General features: G+C 43.4%; 1 protein-coding gene across 2 annotated transcripts in view; it reads left to right on the top strand.

Moving 5' to 3' along the window:
• The window catches only part of GPD2 (glycerol-3-phosphate dehydrogenase 2), a 51,799-nt gene that overhangs the window by 14,388 nt on the left and 18,886 nt on the right, over nucleotides 1-18,525 (top strand). For both annotated transcript variants that reach the window (XM_071746320.1, XM_071746321.1), the window contains exons 3-6: nucleotides 2,741-2,912; nucleotides 4,836-4,960; nucleotides 5,906-6,003; nucleotides 7,020-7,183. In XM_071746320.1, the coding sequence (XP_071602421.1) occupies nucleotides 2,741-2,912; nucleotides 4,836-4,960; nucleotides 5,906-6,003; nucleotides 7,020-7,183 (559 nt within the window). The remainder of the gene's footprint in view (nucleotides 1-2,740; nucleotides 2,913-4,835; nucleotides 4,961-5,905; nucleotides 6,004-7,019; nucleotides 7,184-18,525) is intronic.

Here is an 18,525-nt window from a genome sequence, read left to right as displayed (position 1 = left end):
TGCATGGGAACCTCAGAGAGAAAACACTCCTTGGATTCACAGCTCTCCTGGATTTCGAGATTTTAATCCCAACTCATTTTTCTGTACACACATGGGTGTGCTGTCATTTTGGATCACTTTTCTGCAACAGCAGTTGGAGGCAGCATAGCCTGGAATGTGGATCTGTGCATGTGCAGGTGTCCCAGCAGCTCAGTTATTGCCCTGATTGTGAGCTGGGGTTCTGACAGCACAGTTCCTGCTGAGCACAGGGAGGATGGGAATACATCCTGGCATGACTGAGGGATCAGTGGATTTAACTCCTAAACTCAGAGATGAATATTGCACTTCTGTGTCTTCTATAGTAAACTGGGATGTTTACTGAAGGAATAAGCTGGGTTAGCATAATGTTGTGTGCAGGAGATAAGTAGGAGTGACACTAATTCAAGCAGAACCTCTCTCAGTAAGCACACAGGAGTGGTTCTTTCATATTGAATAACCATTCCCTTAAGGAAGCTCATCAGGCTTTCTCTGCAGCCTGACTGGCTTGGGCTGCTGAGGGCAAATGCCCACATCTGACAAGGAGGCTTTGGGTTCCATTAAGACAAAAACCCTTTTCCAGAGAAAAGAAGACAGCTGGGGAGCTCTTCTCAGCAGGTAGTACAGAGGTGTGAAGAAACTAGTCCCTCCCAAACACTTACTGGGTGAAGCAAAAGCCTGTGTAGACTCTTAGAATTTTTTCCTTGCTACCACTGTAAATGAATTTCATCTTAGTCAGTACAGGAATTCCCAAATCCATGTATGCTGCACAACTACCAGTCACGAGCTTCTGAAAAGGAGAATTGCGTCTGAGATGAAGTTGGACCCCTCTGAGACAAAGAATACATACCCTGTGTGCATAACTGATTGGTTTGTCCTCAGATATTCAGATACCTTGAATGGGAAAGGTGCAGCCAGCTGTTGTGAGCAGTGGGAATACCAGTGGTTCTTCCTTTCTGTAGCTGCTGACTCAAGTGCTGCATCTTGGCTTTTTCTGTCTTTATTTTACTGCATGGAGCAGGTGGTTCAGTACCAGATATGGTGTGGGTATTCTTTGATGTGCCAAATTTGAACTGGAGAGCAGTGATGATGATTTTTCTTTCCTCCTCCCTGTCATCAGGAAGGGCAAAAGCACTGCTTTGTTTTGGATTTGCAAGAGGTTGCTGTCCCTCCTCAGCCCACCAGGCAATCCTTCTGTTTTTCTGGTTGGCCAGTAGGAATTGGTCATCAAGGTGAATCCAATAGAGTGTGATAATAGGATAATGCAGCAGGGCCTCCTTTTGGGTTTTTTAAACTTTTTTTTTTTTTTTTTTTAATGAATAAGGATGATGAATTTGACTCTGCAAACCAACCTGGAGATTTACATTAGTGAATTAACAAGAATGCTTGCTTATGGATTACAAGATCATTTTATAACTTTATGATTGAATTCCAACTGCCAAACTAAATTTCTTCTTGCTCAGAGTGTAATCAAGCCCATTCAAGGAACTCTTGCCTGAGAAATTGTAGATATAAACAGCAATTCCTTATTTCAGTAAACATACTTGTTCACTGCCAAACTAATCACGTTATTGCAGATGGAATCCCTGCATGCAGCTTTTCTTCACTCTCACATTTAATTGACAGCAAGATGAATCATATCTGTATCAATTCCTGGTGCTCTCATCACTGTGCCTGGATTTCAGTGCTCATCTCTGGGCTCTTGCTCTGCCAGTGGCTACCTGCCTGGGCCTGGGGGCTGTGCTTCACTAGAAGCCATTTGTTGTAAATACTGTGTTTAAAAACAAAACCAAAAATATAGTCAAAACCAAACGGTGCTTCTTGAACTCTGAATTTGTAGTTGGTGGCTGAGGCTGAGCCACAGCTGGGTGAGTGCTTAATGCAGGTGCTGGTGTGCCTGGAGGGGAGCCCCTGCCTGGCACTGGGTGGGACCACAAGCCCTGTGCTGGGGAAAAATCAGTGGCCGTGCCATAGCTGGAGTCATACTGGCCAAAATCTGGTTGGTTGACATCTTAATTTTTACTTTACTTCTGGGAAGGTCTAGATCCTTAATATAAAGTACAGCACTCTCTCTGTCCTGCTTGCTCTATTGATTGCATCGTAACACAGATGCAGTGAAGGCAGCTGCTGCTGTCCTCAGTAATTTACATGAGCCACTTCCATTACTGCCAGTATAATCCAGGACTGCAGGATGAACATTTAATGATCTTTTGAATATGTACATCCTTTAGACATGGCTACTAATTATTAAATTTTATTTTCAGTTGGATGCTAGCGATGGGAACGCTGAGAAATTATGCACTTCAGCCATAATGCTGCTGAAGAGTGAGCAAACAATTTTGGACAAAAATATTTTGTATGTGTGCACCATATAATCTGAGCTCAGGCTCCTTGAGCATGGCCGGGCTGGCTGGTAATTTACAGTGGACGTGTTGCAAGGATCCCTTTTGCCATTAACTCCCAGGGTCAGCTTCCAGAGCTCTGACAGGCAGTGAATTGCTTGCTAAAGAGGAGCCACAGCACTGGGGTGGCTGCTGACCAGGACATCAGCTGCACGTGGGAGCTGATGGGCCAGGAGCCCGGGTTGCCTGGTGTCACTCACCCTGCTCTGCTGGCACTATTGGAGTTGACATTTATATCTGTAAAAAAAATGCTGTGATTTGGTTGTGTGTGTGTGTGCACACAGTGAGTACAGATCCTCTTGTGTTGTTCTTCCTCTTTGCAGGGTACCCTTGTGCATGTTCAAGCTGCAGAAGCTGTGCCTGTTCCAATGAAGAGCCATTTCCCCACCAGAGAGCAGCAGATTTTGGCTCTGCAAACCACGAGTGAATTTGATGTCCTTGTTATAGGTGGAGGAGCAACAGGATGTGGCTGTGCTTTAGATGCAGTCACTAGAGGTAAGGCTTGAAAATTTTAGTCGTGTTCTTGTTCTTGGATTACGTGGTTTTTAATAAATTGATCAGATGGGCTTTTCCAGAGTACACGGAGAGTTAGGAGGTGTGCTCTGAATGCCTGGTTGGGAAACTTCTGTTCTCAGAAGCTAAAAAAAACTTGAAGAAAAAAACCTGTCCCTGCACTTTGTTTCAGCAGAATCTGTTGTCTAGGTGCTTACATGCAGTTGTCTGACAAATCTTTTTCCTGTGTGCTCTTGGATGCACTTCTCATTCTCTGCTGCTCCATAGTGAGTTTATCTGTAGTCACATTTCACTTGTTTGTGCAGGTGAAAAGCTGCAGGAAAGAGCAAATGTGCACATTTAAGCAACTATTTTGAAAGAGTGAATTCCAGATGAGGCCCAGTGGCTCTCCAGGTTGTATTTCTTATAACAGGAGATATCTGCAACAACTGCTCGTGCTCTGTAGCTGCTCAGTGTGTTTCAGGCTTGGAGAAGTCTCTCTGGATGCTCTGTGTGTATGGGGACAGTTGGTCAGACATGTGAAAAACTCTGTTCAGAGGGTGAAACAGAGGGGTGGAAAGACCTTGGGTTTGGTTTTGGAACTAAAATGGAAAAGAAAAATGTAAAACAGTGTAAAACATAGTAGGTAGCCATAAAGTTATTCAGGCTCTTAAACCTCAGAAATAAGAGGCAAACCCTGACTCCAGGAGTGTTTTGTAGCTTCATTTGGAAAGTCCTTGCCCAGAAGGTGTGATAATTTTGAAATAGATAAAGCAGCAAGGTCTGCATCATTGGTAGGTATATGCAAACTCAAATCTGGTTATTTTTCAATATATTTTCATTTCTGCCTCTGCTATATTGTAGTAGAAAATGCAGTTGTAAAGCATTCAGAAATTATTGTAAGTGATCTGTGTTTATCCTTTTACTGGAGATTCTGATTATATCAGTAGATTTCTGAAGTGTGAAATATTCCTAGGCATTTGGTTAATGAATTGTGTATTGTTGCTGTTCATTCATGGACTTGCTCTTTTATTATGCTTGCTTCGCTTAACAACAAATTTTGCTTTTCATGTGTTTGATATATATTGGCCAAATCATTTCTGATTGTATCCATTAATCTTCAGTCACATTTGACAAAAATAAATTACTCTGATCTCTGGAAGTTACCAGTAATAATTAGATATTTTTAAAGGACAGAAAAGTTTTGGGAGACCGCTGGCTGTTAAAATGCATTTTCACCAAACAATGACATAAAGCACCCGTCAGAGGGGGGGAAGGAAAGACCCAAGGGATAATTTCTGGTGCAGATGAAGGTCTTCCCCGTGGGTATATGTTGTCATGGTGTTGCTGTTGGCTTTGGTAGCAGTCTCACTGAATTTAATTCACTTTCTGCCTTGCCTGAATACTCCCCCAGCGAAGAGGGGTGTGTGGTGCTACCCTGTGCAGGGGCTTTGGTGTCTGTGCCCCTGGTGCTGGGTGCTGAGCACACCCTGGGCTGGCTCTGGGCACCTCTTCAGCAGACAAAGATGCCAATTGTGTGCTGTTCAGATTGTTGGTGTGATAGGTTTAGAGCTCTCTGCTGCAAAGAGTTAAAAGTATTCATTGAAAATATTCTGTACCTGCCATGAATACGAACTATAATTTGCTTGAGGGAGCATGGCCCCTGTAATGTTCTGTAATGCCTTTCTATTGTGAAATATCCAGGTTTTAATGTGCTTCTGTTTAAGTTCTGTTTTGACTTTTCCCTTAGGAAGGAGGCTAAAATTTTTCATTACAATATAGACAGTGCACTACACTTTGAATACAAATTTATCCATGTACAGAGTAATTTTTCTTGTGATTGTCTCTACCCTAGAGAAGTGTCTTTAATGAATTACATACAAATTGTGTAATTTAAGAAGTTAATTTGGTTTTCTGGTAACGCAGGACTAAAAACAGCCCTTCTAGAAAGATATGATTTCTCATCAGGGACCAGCAGCAGGAGTACTAAATTGATCCATGGTGGAGTGAGATATCTTCAGAAGGCCATCATGAAGTTGGATTTTGAGCAGGTAATTGTTTATGCTGGTTGTTAAGCAAAAATTGCTAGTAGACACTTCCCCTATCCCAATTATATCCAAGTCTCCTTTTTATTTTTTCAATACTTGACTGTTGTATTCCACAGCCTCTGTGCATAGAGAGTGTCTTCTCCAACTGAGCTTTCCAGACCAGGGAAATGGGTGCTGCTGCCTTCTGCTGAGCTCTTTTGGGGGCAATCTAATCACCATACCCTGCAGACTCTGTATGCTTTGGGGGAAGGAGGCAGAGACAGGGCTGACTTCAGAATAAAAAGAGCTTCCTGCCTGCCATGGGCAGGATTTGTGGGAGTGAGCAGTTGTCCTGCTTATCCCGGAATGGGGAAAGAAAATATGGTCAAGGAGTGATTATTCATAAATGCTGTTAAGTATTCTTGTGTTGGTGGCAGCGTGATATTCTGGTTCTGTGAACATGATTTATCTTCTCATTGAAACCTCTCTAACCTAACGGATGTTTTAATGGTTATAATAGTCCTACAAAAACAACCACTTCTCAGGGAAAAATACACAAAGCATTCAGTTATCCATCTATAGAAATCTGCCTTGTTTTTGCCAAAGAACAACTTCCTATTGATTCCTATGGACTGATGGGGTGAAAACACTTCTGCATTTGCAGCTTGGAGTTAGGGTGGGGTTTAAGTGTGGCAATCAGCACAAAAGTTCTACTGTGGGATAAGTTCTAAATTGTGCTTTACACTCAAATAGAAAATTACTTACCTGAAAACTGAAATAAGCAGAGGGAAGTAGCGAGACCAAATTCTACTGTGAAATTTTCCCTTAACTTTTGAGTTTTTCAGCAGATCTCCATGTGAAAGATCAGTAAAAATTATGCGAGGTGTTTTCTGTGAGCGTTTCTTATGAAGTGTTGCACATGGAGGCAAAAGTGAGTAACGTGGGATTCACAGTGCACTCATTTTTCAGTACAGGATGGTGAAAGAAGCACTTGAGGAACGTGCAAATCTGCTTGAGATTGCTCCTCACCTCTCAGCTCCTTTGCCGATAATGCTCCCTGTTTACAAGTAAGCTCTGCTGTAATACCTCTCCTTGCTTTGACAAGCAAGCTATTTCCCTGGAGAAGTTTCCAGGTGCCTCTTCCCAAGCATGTCTTTAAACCTGTCACCAGCTGTGTCCTGCAGGAGGTAGATGATGCTTTATCTTAGAGCCATGAAATTCTCCTGCAGCCCCGAGCAGCTCTCACTGCGGTCTCAGGGCACCTCTTGGACCTGAGCTGCTCGCTGCATTTCAACCACCCCAGTGGGGGTGAGGAGGGGAATCTGCAGCTGAGATCAACTCTCATTCCCAAGATGTTATTTGCTCTTCTCCCCAGTACATCCTGCTCTTCAGCACGTGCTGTCCCAGTGTTGTTAGCCCTGTGCTGTTAATTCTGCACAGTGACCAACCCAGTGGTGCAGTGCACTTGGCTCTCAGAGCACAGGACAGTTTGGTTTTGAGAGAACAGTTTGTGAAACAGACCTTAAATGGTGTGGGGTTGCTCACTGTAGCAGGTGAGCAGTGCTACTTAAAGCAGTGCTACTTAAAGCAGTGAGATTTTGCTGAATTTTCATTATGTATGGCTTTATTCCTGTCTTAGTAGAAGGGGATAGTAATAGCTGGGGCTCATCCAGCTCAGGGCTCAGCTCCCTGTAACTGGTCCTGTGTGTGTGCAGGAGGCAGCAGTCAGGATGCACATGTGAGGAACCCTCTCAGCTTGCACAGGAAGCCTGGTTCCTCCCTCAACACAAAGCTGTAGTATCTCACCTTACACTGAAGTGCAAAAAGCCAGTTGGTGATCCTAATTCCAGAACAAGCCAAGCCTTGAATCTGCTTGGCTGACTGCAGTGAGTGGACCTGTTGAGAACAGTGGTGAATAATACATAAGTTTTTGCATATTTACATTATATATTGATACCATAAATTTGTATGATGGTAGGAAGTAAAACTGCTGTGTTAGAACACTTACCTGCCATGTTCTATTTTACAACAACTGCACAGGGTTTGTTTTTGTTTCACTTCATGGGGTGTTTTCTTCCTGCAGGTGGTGGCAGTTGCCATACTACTGGATAGGAATAAAACTGTATGACCTGGTGGCTGGGAGTCAGTGCCTGAAAAGCAGTTATGTCCTCAGCAAGTCAAGAGCCTTGGAGCTCTTCCCGATGCTCCGCAAAGACAAGCTGGTTGGAGCTATTGTCTACTACGATGGTACGTTGCCTCTCTGAGCTTCATTTCTGCCTGGGGCCCTGCTGGGAAGGGGGGAAACACAAATGTGCAACTGCAAGTGATGTACACTGGCTTTCTGAAGGGAAGAACAACAACTTGAGTGGCTCATCTGGCATCGTGAACGTTAAAATTTGGTAGAAAATGATGCTTTTCACAAGAGAAGCTAGTGGATGTAGGAGAGCATACGTAGTGTTCTTGGCTAGTGATGTGCAAGCAGTCCAGTGTTCTGGTGATTCCCCAAAATAAGACTGAACACTCCTGAGGCATCATAAGTCAAGCCAGTGTAATTACCCTGGTAATGTTAAATGGTTTGCTGTAGCACTTCCACTGTGCAAATAATGTCAGACCTATCTAGGTGACCTGGCTGCTGGCTGGGGCTCCTGCACAGGGTTGGGTAAGGCCTGGATTGATTCCTTTTTGTATCACCAATAGGATTGGCTGCTCTGCAAAGACTGCAGTCATTGTAATTGTAATCAAAGACTAGAGATTGCTGCAAGGCATGAATGGTTTCTGCTAAAACCCCTTTAAATAAAGGGCTATGAATTCATGAGGAGAAAAATGCCTCTAGCTCAAGTTATTTAATCTATTGTATCAGCTAGTTTTAGGTATGCTTGTGTGTCACACACAAAATCAGTGGCTGAGTGGGAGAAAATAAAGATGCTTTCTGCACGGCTTTTAGTGTTCATTCAGAATAGAATGTTGTTTTCATAGAAAGCATTACAGTCACTCAGAAGCTGCAGTTTTCACATTCAGAAGTGTTCAAGTGTATCATGTTTGGGAGGCACATCACTCTTGTTTGTAATACCAGCCTGGAGAAGCCTTTTTGCCTTGCTCTGTGCAGTCAGTCCAGCCAGAAGTCACTGGCACAGCTCTACAGCATCAGGTGCCCCCTGGCCCTGCCAAGCAAGGAATTTAACTCTGTCCCTTCAGGCTCTGGAGGTGCACAAACCAACCTGAAACAGAACTGGTGAAGGCTCAGTTGGCTTTCTTGACAATGACTTCCTAGAAACTTATCTTGCCCAGAATATCAGTGTTTGTGCTGATGTACAAGGGTCTTGAGCTTCATCCAAGCTGCTGTATCTCAGGGCTTTCTGTTGGTGTGCAGGTTACATCCCCAAACTCTCAGGAGTTCAGTATTTATTACTGAATTTATTTATTATTATGCTGAACTGCAAATTCTGAGTGCTGGCAGGGGCACTGCTTTGGTAGGAGCACTGGGGGTGCTCTGTTGGGGTTGTGCACTTGACCCACTTGATGATGATGCTGTTTCTGGGAGATACTCCTTTGCATCATACTTTTCCACCATCTCACAATCTGCTTTTGTTAGATTAATATTTCCCTTTCCTTGCTCCTCTTCCCTTCCAAGACAGCAAGTTTGCCAAAACTTTGTTGGTAATGGAGCTTGCCAGGCAATATCTAACTGTCAGCTGTGTTCAGGATGGGGCAAAAAGCCACAGATTCCTCACTGGCTTGGAGGAGCCCTCTGAGGAAGAGATAGCTTACCTACTGGTGGGCTTCAGTACTGGTACTGTTCTGGTTAGTTTCTGACCTGTTGGCAGCCAGAAAGACCTTCACACAAATACAGATTCTAAAGGTAGTTCTTTCCCCCTTTCAGAACTGCATTGACAGTATTCATCAACTTATCAATAGGGGCTTTTGTGGTGGGAAGATGTAGGAGGAACTCTCAGCACACTGGTGCCAGACAGTATTTGTGAGGCTTCTGGAGAAAGGGGGATGTTGATAATTTTAAGTTTTGTCATATGGAGACCAGCAGAATGGAGAAGAAAATATTTATATATATAAGCAGGAATATATATGTTCTTATTTGGGATTAAGGTGAGATTTAAATGGTGGACTTGATTTTTACTTATCTCTGATGGACACTGCATCCTCTCTGTCTTGTTTTTAATGTCAAGAGGAATGAAGGGGTTATTTAGAAGCAAAACTTGTTATGGGGTTGTGTGGTATGTTTTGTATACTGTAACAAGAGCTGCTGTAAATAGCACACAGAGAAGTAATTTAGATTTATTTTTTCATTATCATAAGCTATCCCTTAGACTGTTTTAAGGGATCCCAGGAGCATGCAAGAAGAACAAAGTGGTTCTCGTAGCTATAATTATGCTTCTCATAAGAGCACTATAACTTGAAATCTATTTATTACCTATTGAAGGTTTTTTTCTGATTAAGTAGATAGTTGGGGTGTTTCATAGCTATTTACTGCTCCAGCATTCTAAAGGTACACATTCAGAAGATAATCTTAAAATCAGTCTTCAGGTTTCTTGCACAAATAGTTGTTTTAAACAGTGCTGCACTTAATGAAAATGCAGCACCAAGATACCCCGTGGTCTTTGGTGGAAAACCTGGTGCAGCAGTGGAGTGCAGAGCAGGGAGAGTGGCTGGGATGTGTCTGCTGGGGCTGCTGCCCTCCCCAGCATGGGGAACCAAACCCACATTCCAGGTTAGAAAAAAGTGTCAAAGAGAAAAAATTGGAAATGTACAAACTGCTGAAGAGCAGCTCGATGGAAAAGAGGGTCATGTAATTGCTCTGTTTATTCACACAAGTGTCAGAAAAGGAGGTAGCTGGTGGAGACTGGTGGCAGTTCTCCTTCAGAGGAGGAGCTGCAGTGCTGGCAGGACTCTGAGGCTCCTTGGGTGAGAGATACCAAAAACAGACTTGAATTTTTGCTGCCAGTTAAACGACTTGTTCATGGTAGTAAATCTGGCCTTGTTTTGCTTTACTTGCAAGCCTACAGCTTAGTTACTCACATTTTAATGCAATGTTTAAAGGAATGGTGTTTAAAGGAATGTGAAATACTAAAGTAATGTTTTGGCAAGCAAGCTTTAGATCTTGTAAATTACTGTACTTGATTTTTAATGTTATACTTTCGTGCCCTAAATCCAGAGGAATGGAGGACAAAAGGGAAAGAGAATTGAACTTCAAGTAGAGAAGGGAATGATAAGGTTCAGTACAACTCCTTTTAGTTCTTGGAGAGGGATTAGTCATACAATACAGCATTAAATAATAGTGAAAATTATATAAATATGTTTTAAGGTAGGTCATACCTTTATCTTCTGTGGCTTTCCTATAATGAATAAATAAAGTGGTCTTCTAAGACTGATGTGTGATCACTGATTCCGGGTGTGCAGTTATATATGTACTTTTCTTGTAGTAGCCTTGTTTCTTGCTCTCCTCTATTCCTCCTCATACTGTCCCCATCATGCTGTCTTTCTATCAGTATTTATTAATAGCACCTACCAGCTGCATCTCAGTGTATGGGGTGCTGATCACCACTACCAAAGGGAAGAATTAAAAGCATTCATTGCATAGGTTACTTTTTTGTTGGGTAAAACCACCTGCCTGGTTATGATTTACTGGTGGCAATGTCCTTTTACAAAGGAAAGATCAGGAATGCACTTTGTTTTGTTTTTTTTTATTGTTGAAAAAACTAGTAGCATGTCAAATGATACATTATTCATGAACATGTTGTGTTCTGAAATGTTGCTGTGGTCGTCTTAATTACATTTTAAAAATTGTTTATACAGGCAAAAAAAAAAAAAAAAAAGGTAGATTATAAATGTTGGAAGTACCAGCAACAGCAAATCACAGACTTTACCAGAGGCTATTCTTGCTCTGTCTCAGCATCAGGAAACTAAAGCATATGTTGGATGTTAGCCTGGGTGTACACAATGTGTCCTATTTATTCAAGGTTTTCTTTGAAGCCACAACTTACAAGTTTGTTTCTTAGGGGTACATGTCAGACTTCATTTAGCATTTGTTGGTATTAGGATACTCCTGAATAGCAAAAAGGCAACATTTTGGGGGATGAACGTGGCTGCTATCTGAGCAGTGATCTGTCAGTTCCACTTACGTAGCTCAAGGAAAACTGGAGGAGAGGCACTATGGAGAAGCTGGGCTGAGAGCTCAAGATCAGGGGCAGAATTATTTTAAAGCGCTTTAAATGGAAGAATTAATCTCCATTTAAATTATATATGGTTCATTCTGTTAAGAACTAGGAAAAACATTAAAGCAGAGATCCAGCTGGCCAGAATATTTCAATGCAAAGTGTTTAGAAATTCTAAGTGGCACAATTCTTTTTAAGTTGTGTTATTTTTCTGTCTCTACGTTCTTGCAGACTTCTTTGTTAATGAATTTTGCCTTGCAAGATGAGCCTTTAAGGTGTGTAAGGAAAAGTGGTGTTCTGGAACCAGTCATGAATTTAAGATTTTGGGGCTTTGTTGACCCTGCTCTTTGAATTCCTGCTCTTTGCAGGAATTAACATTTACAACTTCTGTGGCTGTTTTGTCACATCAAGGTATTTGATTGTTTAATGTCTTGTTCCACAGATTTCTCATATACTTGCCGTGATGTAATTGTTCTTTATTTTTTTGCATTATCAGTATTTTTGTGTGTATTCTCTCTTGAAATATTTAATATGGAGGTTATTTAAAGGTAGAAGCAGCAGCTTTGGCAGAGGATTTAGCTTTCCTTGTTTACAGCAAGCCCCATGAGAAATCCTTCCCAGGCACACATGCACACACAGACACACATACACAGAAAATCAATGCAAAAGAGTAAGGCATTCATTAAGCTGTCAAAAATGGAATAAAATCTTTTTTTTATATTTAGGCTTGTTGTAGCTGCTTTTCCTAGTATTTGAGTGTGTCCTGAATTATGAAATGTTACACCTTTATAATTCATAGCTGACAAATTAGTATTTTGAGGATGTTGAGCTGCAGTCAGGGTGTTACCCTATTAAAGATGCAGACAACTGTATGATTTTTTAAATTTTTTTCCCCTTGGATATAAAAACATTTGACAGTTTGTCACTGAAAAAGACTTTCCAAGGGTGGGACACACAGCTAACCCCAATTCTTGCTATCACAAAACTGGAGCTGGGTGAGCATTGGGAGCCTCACAGGCTGCAAGTGTGGCCTGGGAAGTGGGCTCTGTGCTCCATCTCCTCCTGCATCCTGCACCTCTGGCATCCCAGGGGAGCAGTGTCTGACATCCCAGGGAAGCAGTGTCTGAGATCCCTAGGGAGCAGTGTCTGACATCCTTAGGGAGCAGTGTCTGAGATCCCAGGGGAGCAGTGTCTGAGATCCCAGGGGAGCAGTGTCTGATATTCCAGGGGAGCAGTGTCTGACATCCTTAGGGAGCAGTGTCTGTCATCCCAGGGGAGCAGTGTCAGATTCCTAGGGAGCAGTGTCTGAGATCCCAGGGGAGCAGTGTCTGTCTGACATCCTTAGGGAGCAGTGTCTGAGATCCCTAGGGAGCAGTGTCTGAGATCCCAGGGGAGCAGTGTCTGTCTGACATCCCAGGGAAGCAGTGTCTGTCTGACATTCCAGGGGAGCAGTGTCTGTCTGAGATCCCTAGGGAGCAGTGTCTGACATTCCAGGGGAGCAGTGTCTCTCTGACATTCCAGGGGAGCAGTGTCTGTCTGACATCCCAGGGCAGTGGGTGGGGGTCCTGCTCCTGCTGCAGAGTGCACTGGGGGGAGGCAGTGCTGTGGCTGAACTCAGGGAGCACATTGGGGTTGTTTCTGTGCTGGTGTGAGCATGGACACGAGTGGGGAAGGCAGAGCAGAGGTGATCCATGTCGTAGGGTGCTTCCCAGCTCTCTGAGGAGACCTCCGGGTCTGGCTTTGCCCTTTATCCGTTGGGAACTCTCCCCTCGTTTTCAGAAGGGATAAAATCAATAGCCTGGAACTCACATCTTTAACCCAGTTTTGCTGCTGTCACGGGGCAGGGGCAGGTGCAGGGCATCCCTGCAGGAGCTCCCAGCAGAAGGGCCGGGCAGGCTGTGGCTGGAGGCATCCTTCCCAAAAGCAGGCGGGTGATAACTGCCTCTCCTGCTGTACCTGTAACAATTTAATTGTGTGAGTCAGCCCAGCCAAGCATCCCCAGCTCATGACTGGGAGACATGAAATTCATTGTCATTATTGTCCCTGTCATTTTGGATCATTATATCCTGCTGCAGAATTTTCCTCACTCCAGTGCTTTCCTACCTCCAGGAAGCAGGGATTATGGCTGAGGTTGGGGTGGGGGCAGGACTGTGAACTACATTTACCTCAGGGGAGCCACAGATTAAATTGGCTTTGCTCTCTGACTTGCTGGATTCGTCTGTTTGTACGCTGTGGGTTTAAGGTTGGAAATGATGAATATTCTAGTGAATTCTGTGCCTCTCTTCTTTTTTTTTTTTTTTTAATGCTCATATAAGCAAAGGATGGTTTTTGTGTCCTTTAAGAAGTGAACGGGGAATAATTCTTGAGATCATGTTACCTAAAAGATTTAAGATTTTTCCTGAGCAAAACGACATTATTTGCACGTCGTGCCACAAACATCCGAGCGTTCCCCAGTGTGTCGTGGCTGTTAGGGGCAAGTCTCCACCGAAGCATGTAACTCTGCTGTAATTTATATGTGTGTATTTTATGTGAGCTTAATCTCTGGTCATTAGTTAGCATCTAGGCTGTCCCCTAGGGTGGGTGTGGGTCTGTGTGTGCTGAGGGAGAACGGGTCAGGGGATGCTTGGACCTCGTGCTGCTCCCTTCCTGCACTGGGTTTCTGTGGGTTCAGGGGAGCACGACCACCTCAACCACTGCTCCTTGACCTCCCACGGGACAGCATGGATCCCTCCATCAGTGTCTGTGCCCTGCCTGGTCCCTCTGGGCCTGGGTGGCACAGCAGGGCTCGGTGTCCCACCTGCTGAAGGCCACACACCAGACACCCCACTGCTCCCCTGGGGCTGAAACAAACCCCCCCATGTGTGAGCACAGCGTGGGCCCCCAGGTTGGGTTTGCCCCAAGTGTGGGTGTCTGGGGTGAGCCCTGGGAGCAGCAGTCAGGCTGGTGTCACTGGGCAGGCAGTAAGCTGGGTTGACATCGTCACAGCTCCTGGTGGCACGGCCGCAGCAGACCTGCCCTGACAGTTGTTCCCGGTGACATTTTAGCCCAGTTTCCATAAACTGACAGTGACAATGTTTAGTTTCATTTTAACACTGTGCTTTTACTTCCCCTGACGTCGCAGTGTGACTGCAGTGACAAGTTGAAGGCTGGTACAAAAGAAGTGGGGAAACAACATAATTATACAGCAGTAGCACGGAACAATAATTCCAAATTTTGTCTCTTGCTTGATGTCCCTGGATATTGTGGCTGATTTCAGTATGCTGCTATCTTAGTTCCCATGGAAGTTTTAACTCCCCTACTGTAACTTGACAGTAGACTTGACTAGACAGACATTCCTTGGATATGGTGAATTTTAGTTTTTTTTTTTTTCAAATGGGCTTCTTGTCTCTACCTTGTGTTATTCATTTGTTTATAACTCTGCATAGGTTGGAATGCATCACACTTTCATTTCCTAGTCCTCATTGTCATGTTGTTTGGTTTTATCCATACATGTAGATTGTCTGGTCACAGGTTCCTCAATAGCTTTAATGTCATTTTATGAAAATGAACCTGAATTGACAAGTTTGTCTCATCAAGCAGTGGTTACTTTGGCTCTTGGGTGCTCCCTGCAGTGCGTCCTCAAGCTGGGTGTGCTCAGGTTTGGTTAAAAAATAGCTGTTCTTGCAGACCTGTGAGGAACAGAATCCAGAAGTCAGGTGCTGATGGTCACATCCTCACCTCTCACTGCCAGGGATGGGGAAGGTTGTTTCCTGTGTGCTAAATGGAGGAAGCAAGGACTTAACATGATTGCTGCTGGATTATCTGAACTCGATGTGTCACATCTGAGTTGGAGCCTGTGAGATTCCATTCCCCTGTGAGAAGGCCAAACTCAAGGCTTTCCTCTCTGTTAAAGCTCCTCCAGAGTGAGGGCTGACAATGCCCACATCTTGGGACAGAGCTCCAGGAACTAAAATAATGCAGTGTGTGGGGCTTTCTTCTGGTGCAAAGTGCATATTTAGGTGTGTATCATCCTGCCCACCCGCTTGGGCCCTGTGTCAGCAGCACAGAAATCAGAGTGGAGAGCAGAATTCAAACTGTACACGATCTGTGTGAGAAATATTAGCAGCCTGGTGTGATATTGCTGTGTTGTTCCATGTGGGTGTGATGGAGCTGATTTGAGTCAGAATGCTCTTCCTTCTGAAGCGGTCCAAGAACAAATGCGTGCATGTTACGTCTCCCAGGAAGTCTGTTACTCTGCAGTGAGTTTTTTACTTAAGTTTCATGTGATTCAGAGAGCAAGAAATAGTTCAGGTCTGAGGGCATGTTAAATGACTCGTGACTCACGAGTCAAATTTGGTGTTTACCTCTGGACTTATTCCACTTCTGTTTGGGGAAAAGAGCTTGCTGAATTCTTTCTCGAAGAGGTCTGCAACAATTTTGAGTCACTCCAGCTGATTCATAACGCCTGAACTGGGATGCAGACCATTTCCTTATGCACAGCAGATGTTGGGTTCCTGTTTTAGTGCTTGTAATAAAACTGTTCATGCAATTAAGCACTTACTTAAAAATTATAAGATGTGGGCAGTGTCGGTAACTTTGTTGTGTGTAGTGATGTATAATCATCACTCATCAGCCATAAATTTCATAAGGTTTTGATAAGGTTTGCATATACACAGCAAGAAATAAATGCACATGAAAATAATTATTAGGTTTCCTGCACTGCTTTTCTTTACTGAGTGCATGCAGTTATCCAGTGCCAGGCTGTTGTAAGAACAGAACATATAGCTACAGAATTATGCTTTAAAAATGACTTTTAGAATATCAGTGCTTTTGGAGAAATTGGGTGTCAGTGTTGTGGTGATCCAGAACATCCTCATCTTGCTGTTGGTTGAGAGGTTTTGGGTTTGTTCCCCATCCAAGGGACTGCCTCCTAACTTGGCAGTTAGGTCAGCAGAGCTCACGGATATCAGTAAAGATTAAAAAAGTAAATATAAAAAAACATACAGGCAAGGGATGAATTCACAAGTATTTCGTTTGTCTTTACCCCTCGGCTTTTTAAAAGAAAAGAAAATTACAAAAAAACCATTTATTTGTGTGGCTGCATTATGTAGGGATATAACATCGTGGCCATTCTGTGAGCCTAGTTCTCTCATTGAAATATTTCTTTTACTGTATTTTTCCTTTCAAAAGAAGCCAGGTAGGTGGTTCTAGGGAAAGGTTTGCCCTCTGGAGAAAGTTCATTAAGGGCTGTCATATAGCTTCTTGCATGGCTAATTTCCAACTCTCCATTAAACTTGACCTCCACAGCGACAGCTAGGTATGCCTCATCAGAAAAGCCTGTAAATTGAGACAAGGTGAGAAGGTTTTCACATCTCTTGCAGGGACCAAGCTGTTCTTTAAAGCACAGAGTCTGCAAACCCTGTGTCCCAGCTGTGCTGTTGCAGTGTGAGCCCAAGTGTGTTTGGGGCACTTGCTGCAGTGTGCTCTGGTAGGTGATTAATGTGCAGCAGGTGGACTCCCTAACAAAGTCTTAGTTCTTAGCAGAAAAAGGTTAACAGGAACAAAATTTACCCTCCTAGGATTAAAAGATCTTCTAGTGTCTAGAGAAAGAAATGCAGGCACTGGCTACTGAGAGCTGTTTATCTCCAGCTAAAGGGAAGGCAGGAGTCGGTGTAGAGGTGAAAGGAGAGTGACACAGGACAGAATATACTGGAACCACCAGAGTGCCTTATTAATGCTGCAGTTTTCACACAGCTCTACAAACAAATTTCTACAGTCTGTGGGCTTTGTTACCACTTCTGGCTGTGGTTCAGCATCGATAAAAATAAAATTGAATGTACACTATGTGCACTCCGTGGGAGGATTCTGTCAGTGCCAACGGAAGCATTGTCTGTTCGTCTCTGAAGAAATACAACATTTGCTACTAAGGAATGAAAATAGAATTTTCCTAAATTACACAAAAACAACAGAAACATTTTAAAACAAATGGCATCAGTGTCGGTCTCAAAATGATCCAGGGCACACTTACAAAAAATGTCTTCAGGCACTAAATGTCTCCAGCAGTATGCCTTCTAAGAATAAAGGGGTTTTAAGAGGATTCAGGGGTATTTCAATGAAAGCAGTTAAGCCAGTGCTTTGTTAAAAGCAAGGTTGACCACGCTTAGCAAAAGTTAAGGTATCACTCCATTGTTACTAGATCACAAGCAGATGACAATAGTGAATAATGAGATGGACGATTCTCCCAGTTGTTCTTTCTAGAAATTACTTCAAGGATTTAAACATCCTCCTATTTTTGAGAGGCATCAGGAGAGGAGTTGCAAAGAAAACATGGGATGTTCCATCAGTTGTCTCCTGGACACCTCTTCCAGAGGTGCTGGGCTGTGCTGGGCTGCACCCAGGTGCCAGCTGGCACAGTGACACCAACCAAGTGCTCTCAGAACCATCCCTCCAGCAGCAGGGCTGGAGCAGCACTCAGCTCTCCAGGGCAGGGTGTTTGTGGACATCTCTTGTTAGTCAGTGGCTTGGGTTTACTCTGTTGCCTACAGGGTAGTTGTGAGATCTTCAGGAGCTTGCTTACTTATGCAAAAGGATGTTAAATTAATTGGGCTGAGCCATTCTGTTGTTACGAAATAACTTTTTGGCTTATCACATTTGGAAAAAACCCCTGGTACCATAGAGGAGTTACCTCTGGTAGCAAGGGGGAGTAGTTGCTCTCTTCATTTTGCTTTGGAGCAGCAGTGGCTGCTTGTGAAGGGCTGTGGGTCAGGAGGTCACCCAGGACCTCCCGTGGAAGCTGTGGTTACCTTGCCTTTTATCACACAGCCATACCTTGGGTTTCCTGGGCATGGTGATAGTGCTGGCATCAAGAAAGCCTCACACATCTGTTCTGGAGGAAATTAAGCTTGGAGGCTTCTAGCTGGGGTTTGGAGGATCTCTGAACTGAGGTGGGAAGAATGGCATTTAACTGGAAAGTCAAACAGGTTGAGATGCAGAATTGTTGCTTTGCTATCCTGTTTCTTTAGAGTCATCTCAGGAGCAAGATACATGTCAGTCTCTTTGAAATAATAATAATAATAATAATAATAATAATAATAATAATAATAATAATAATAATAATCCTGATTCCAAACAAGCACACATGCAAATAGCTACTTTTACTCTATTCAGCAGAAAAGATGTCATCTGTGAATGGTGCTGCAGTAAGAACTGCTCTGGCCATGGTACCTTTATAAAGTGGAGTGTGCATGGTACAACAACAACCAATTCAGACAGCAAGGAGGGAAGACAATTGCATATAAAATGCGGGATTTTTTTGTAACTGGGGGGGGAAAAGACCCAAAAAACAAACAACAAAGTGTTCCTGAGTACAAGAACTATTGTACTGTGACCCTGTCTCTACCAAACAGTTGCTGTATTACTCTCCAAAGATGATAAATTTCTGAG

Source organism: Heliangelus exortis, chromosome 6, assembly GCF_036169615.1.
Source record: "Heliangelus exortis chromosome 6, bHelExo1.hap1, whole genome shotgun sequence".
NCBI lineage: Eukaryota > Metazoa > Chordata > Aves > Apodiformes > Trochilidae > Heliangelus > Heliangelus exortis.
The sequence above is the reverse complement of the archived record's forward strand: the minus strand, read 5'-3'. Positions and strand labels throughout refer to the sequence as shown.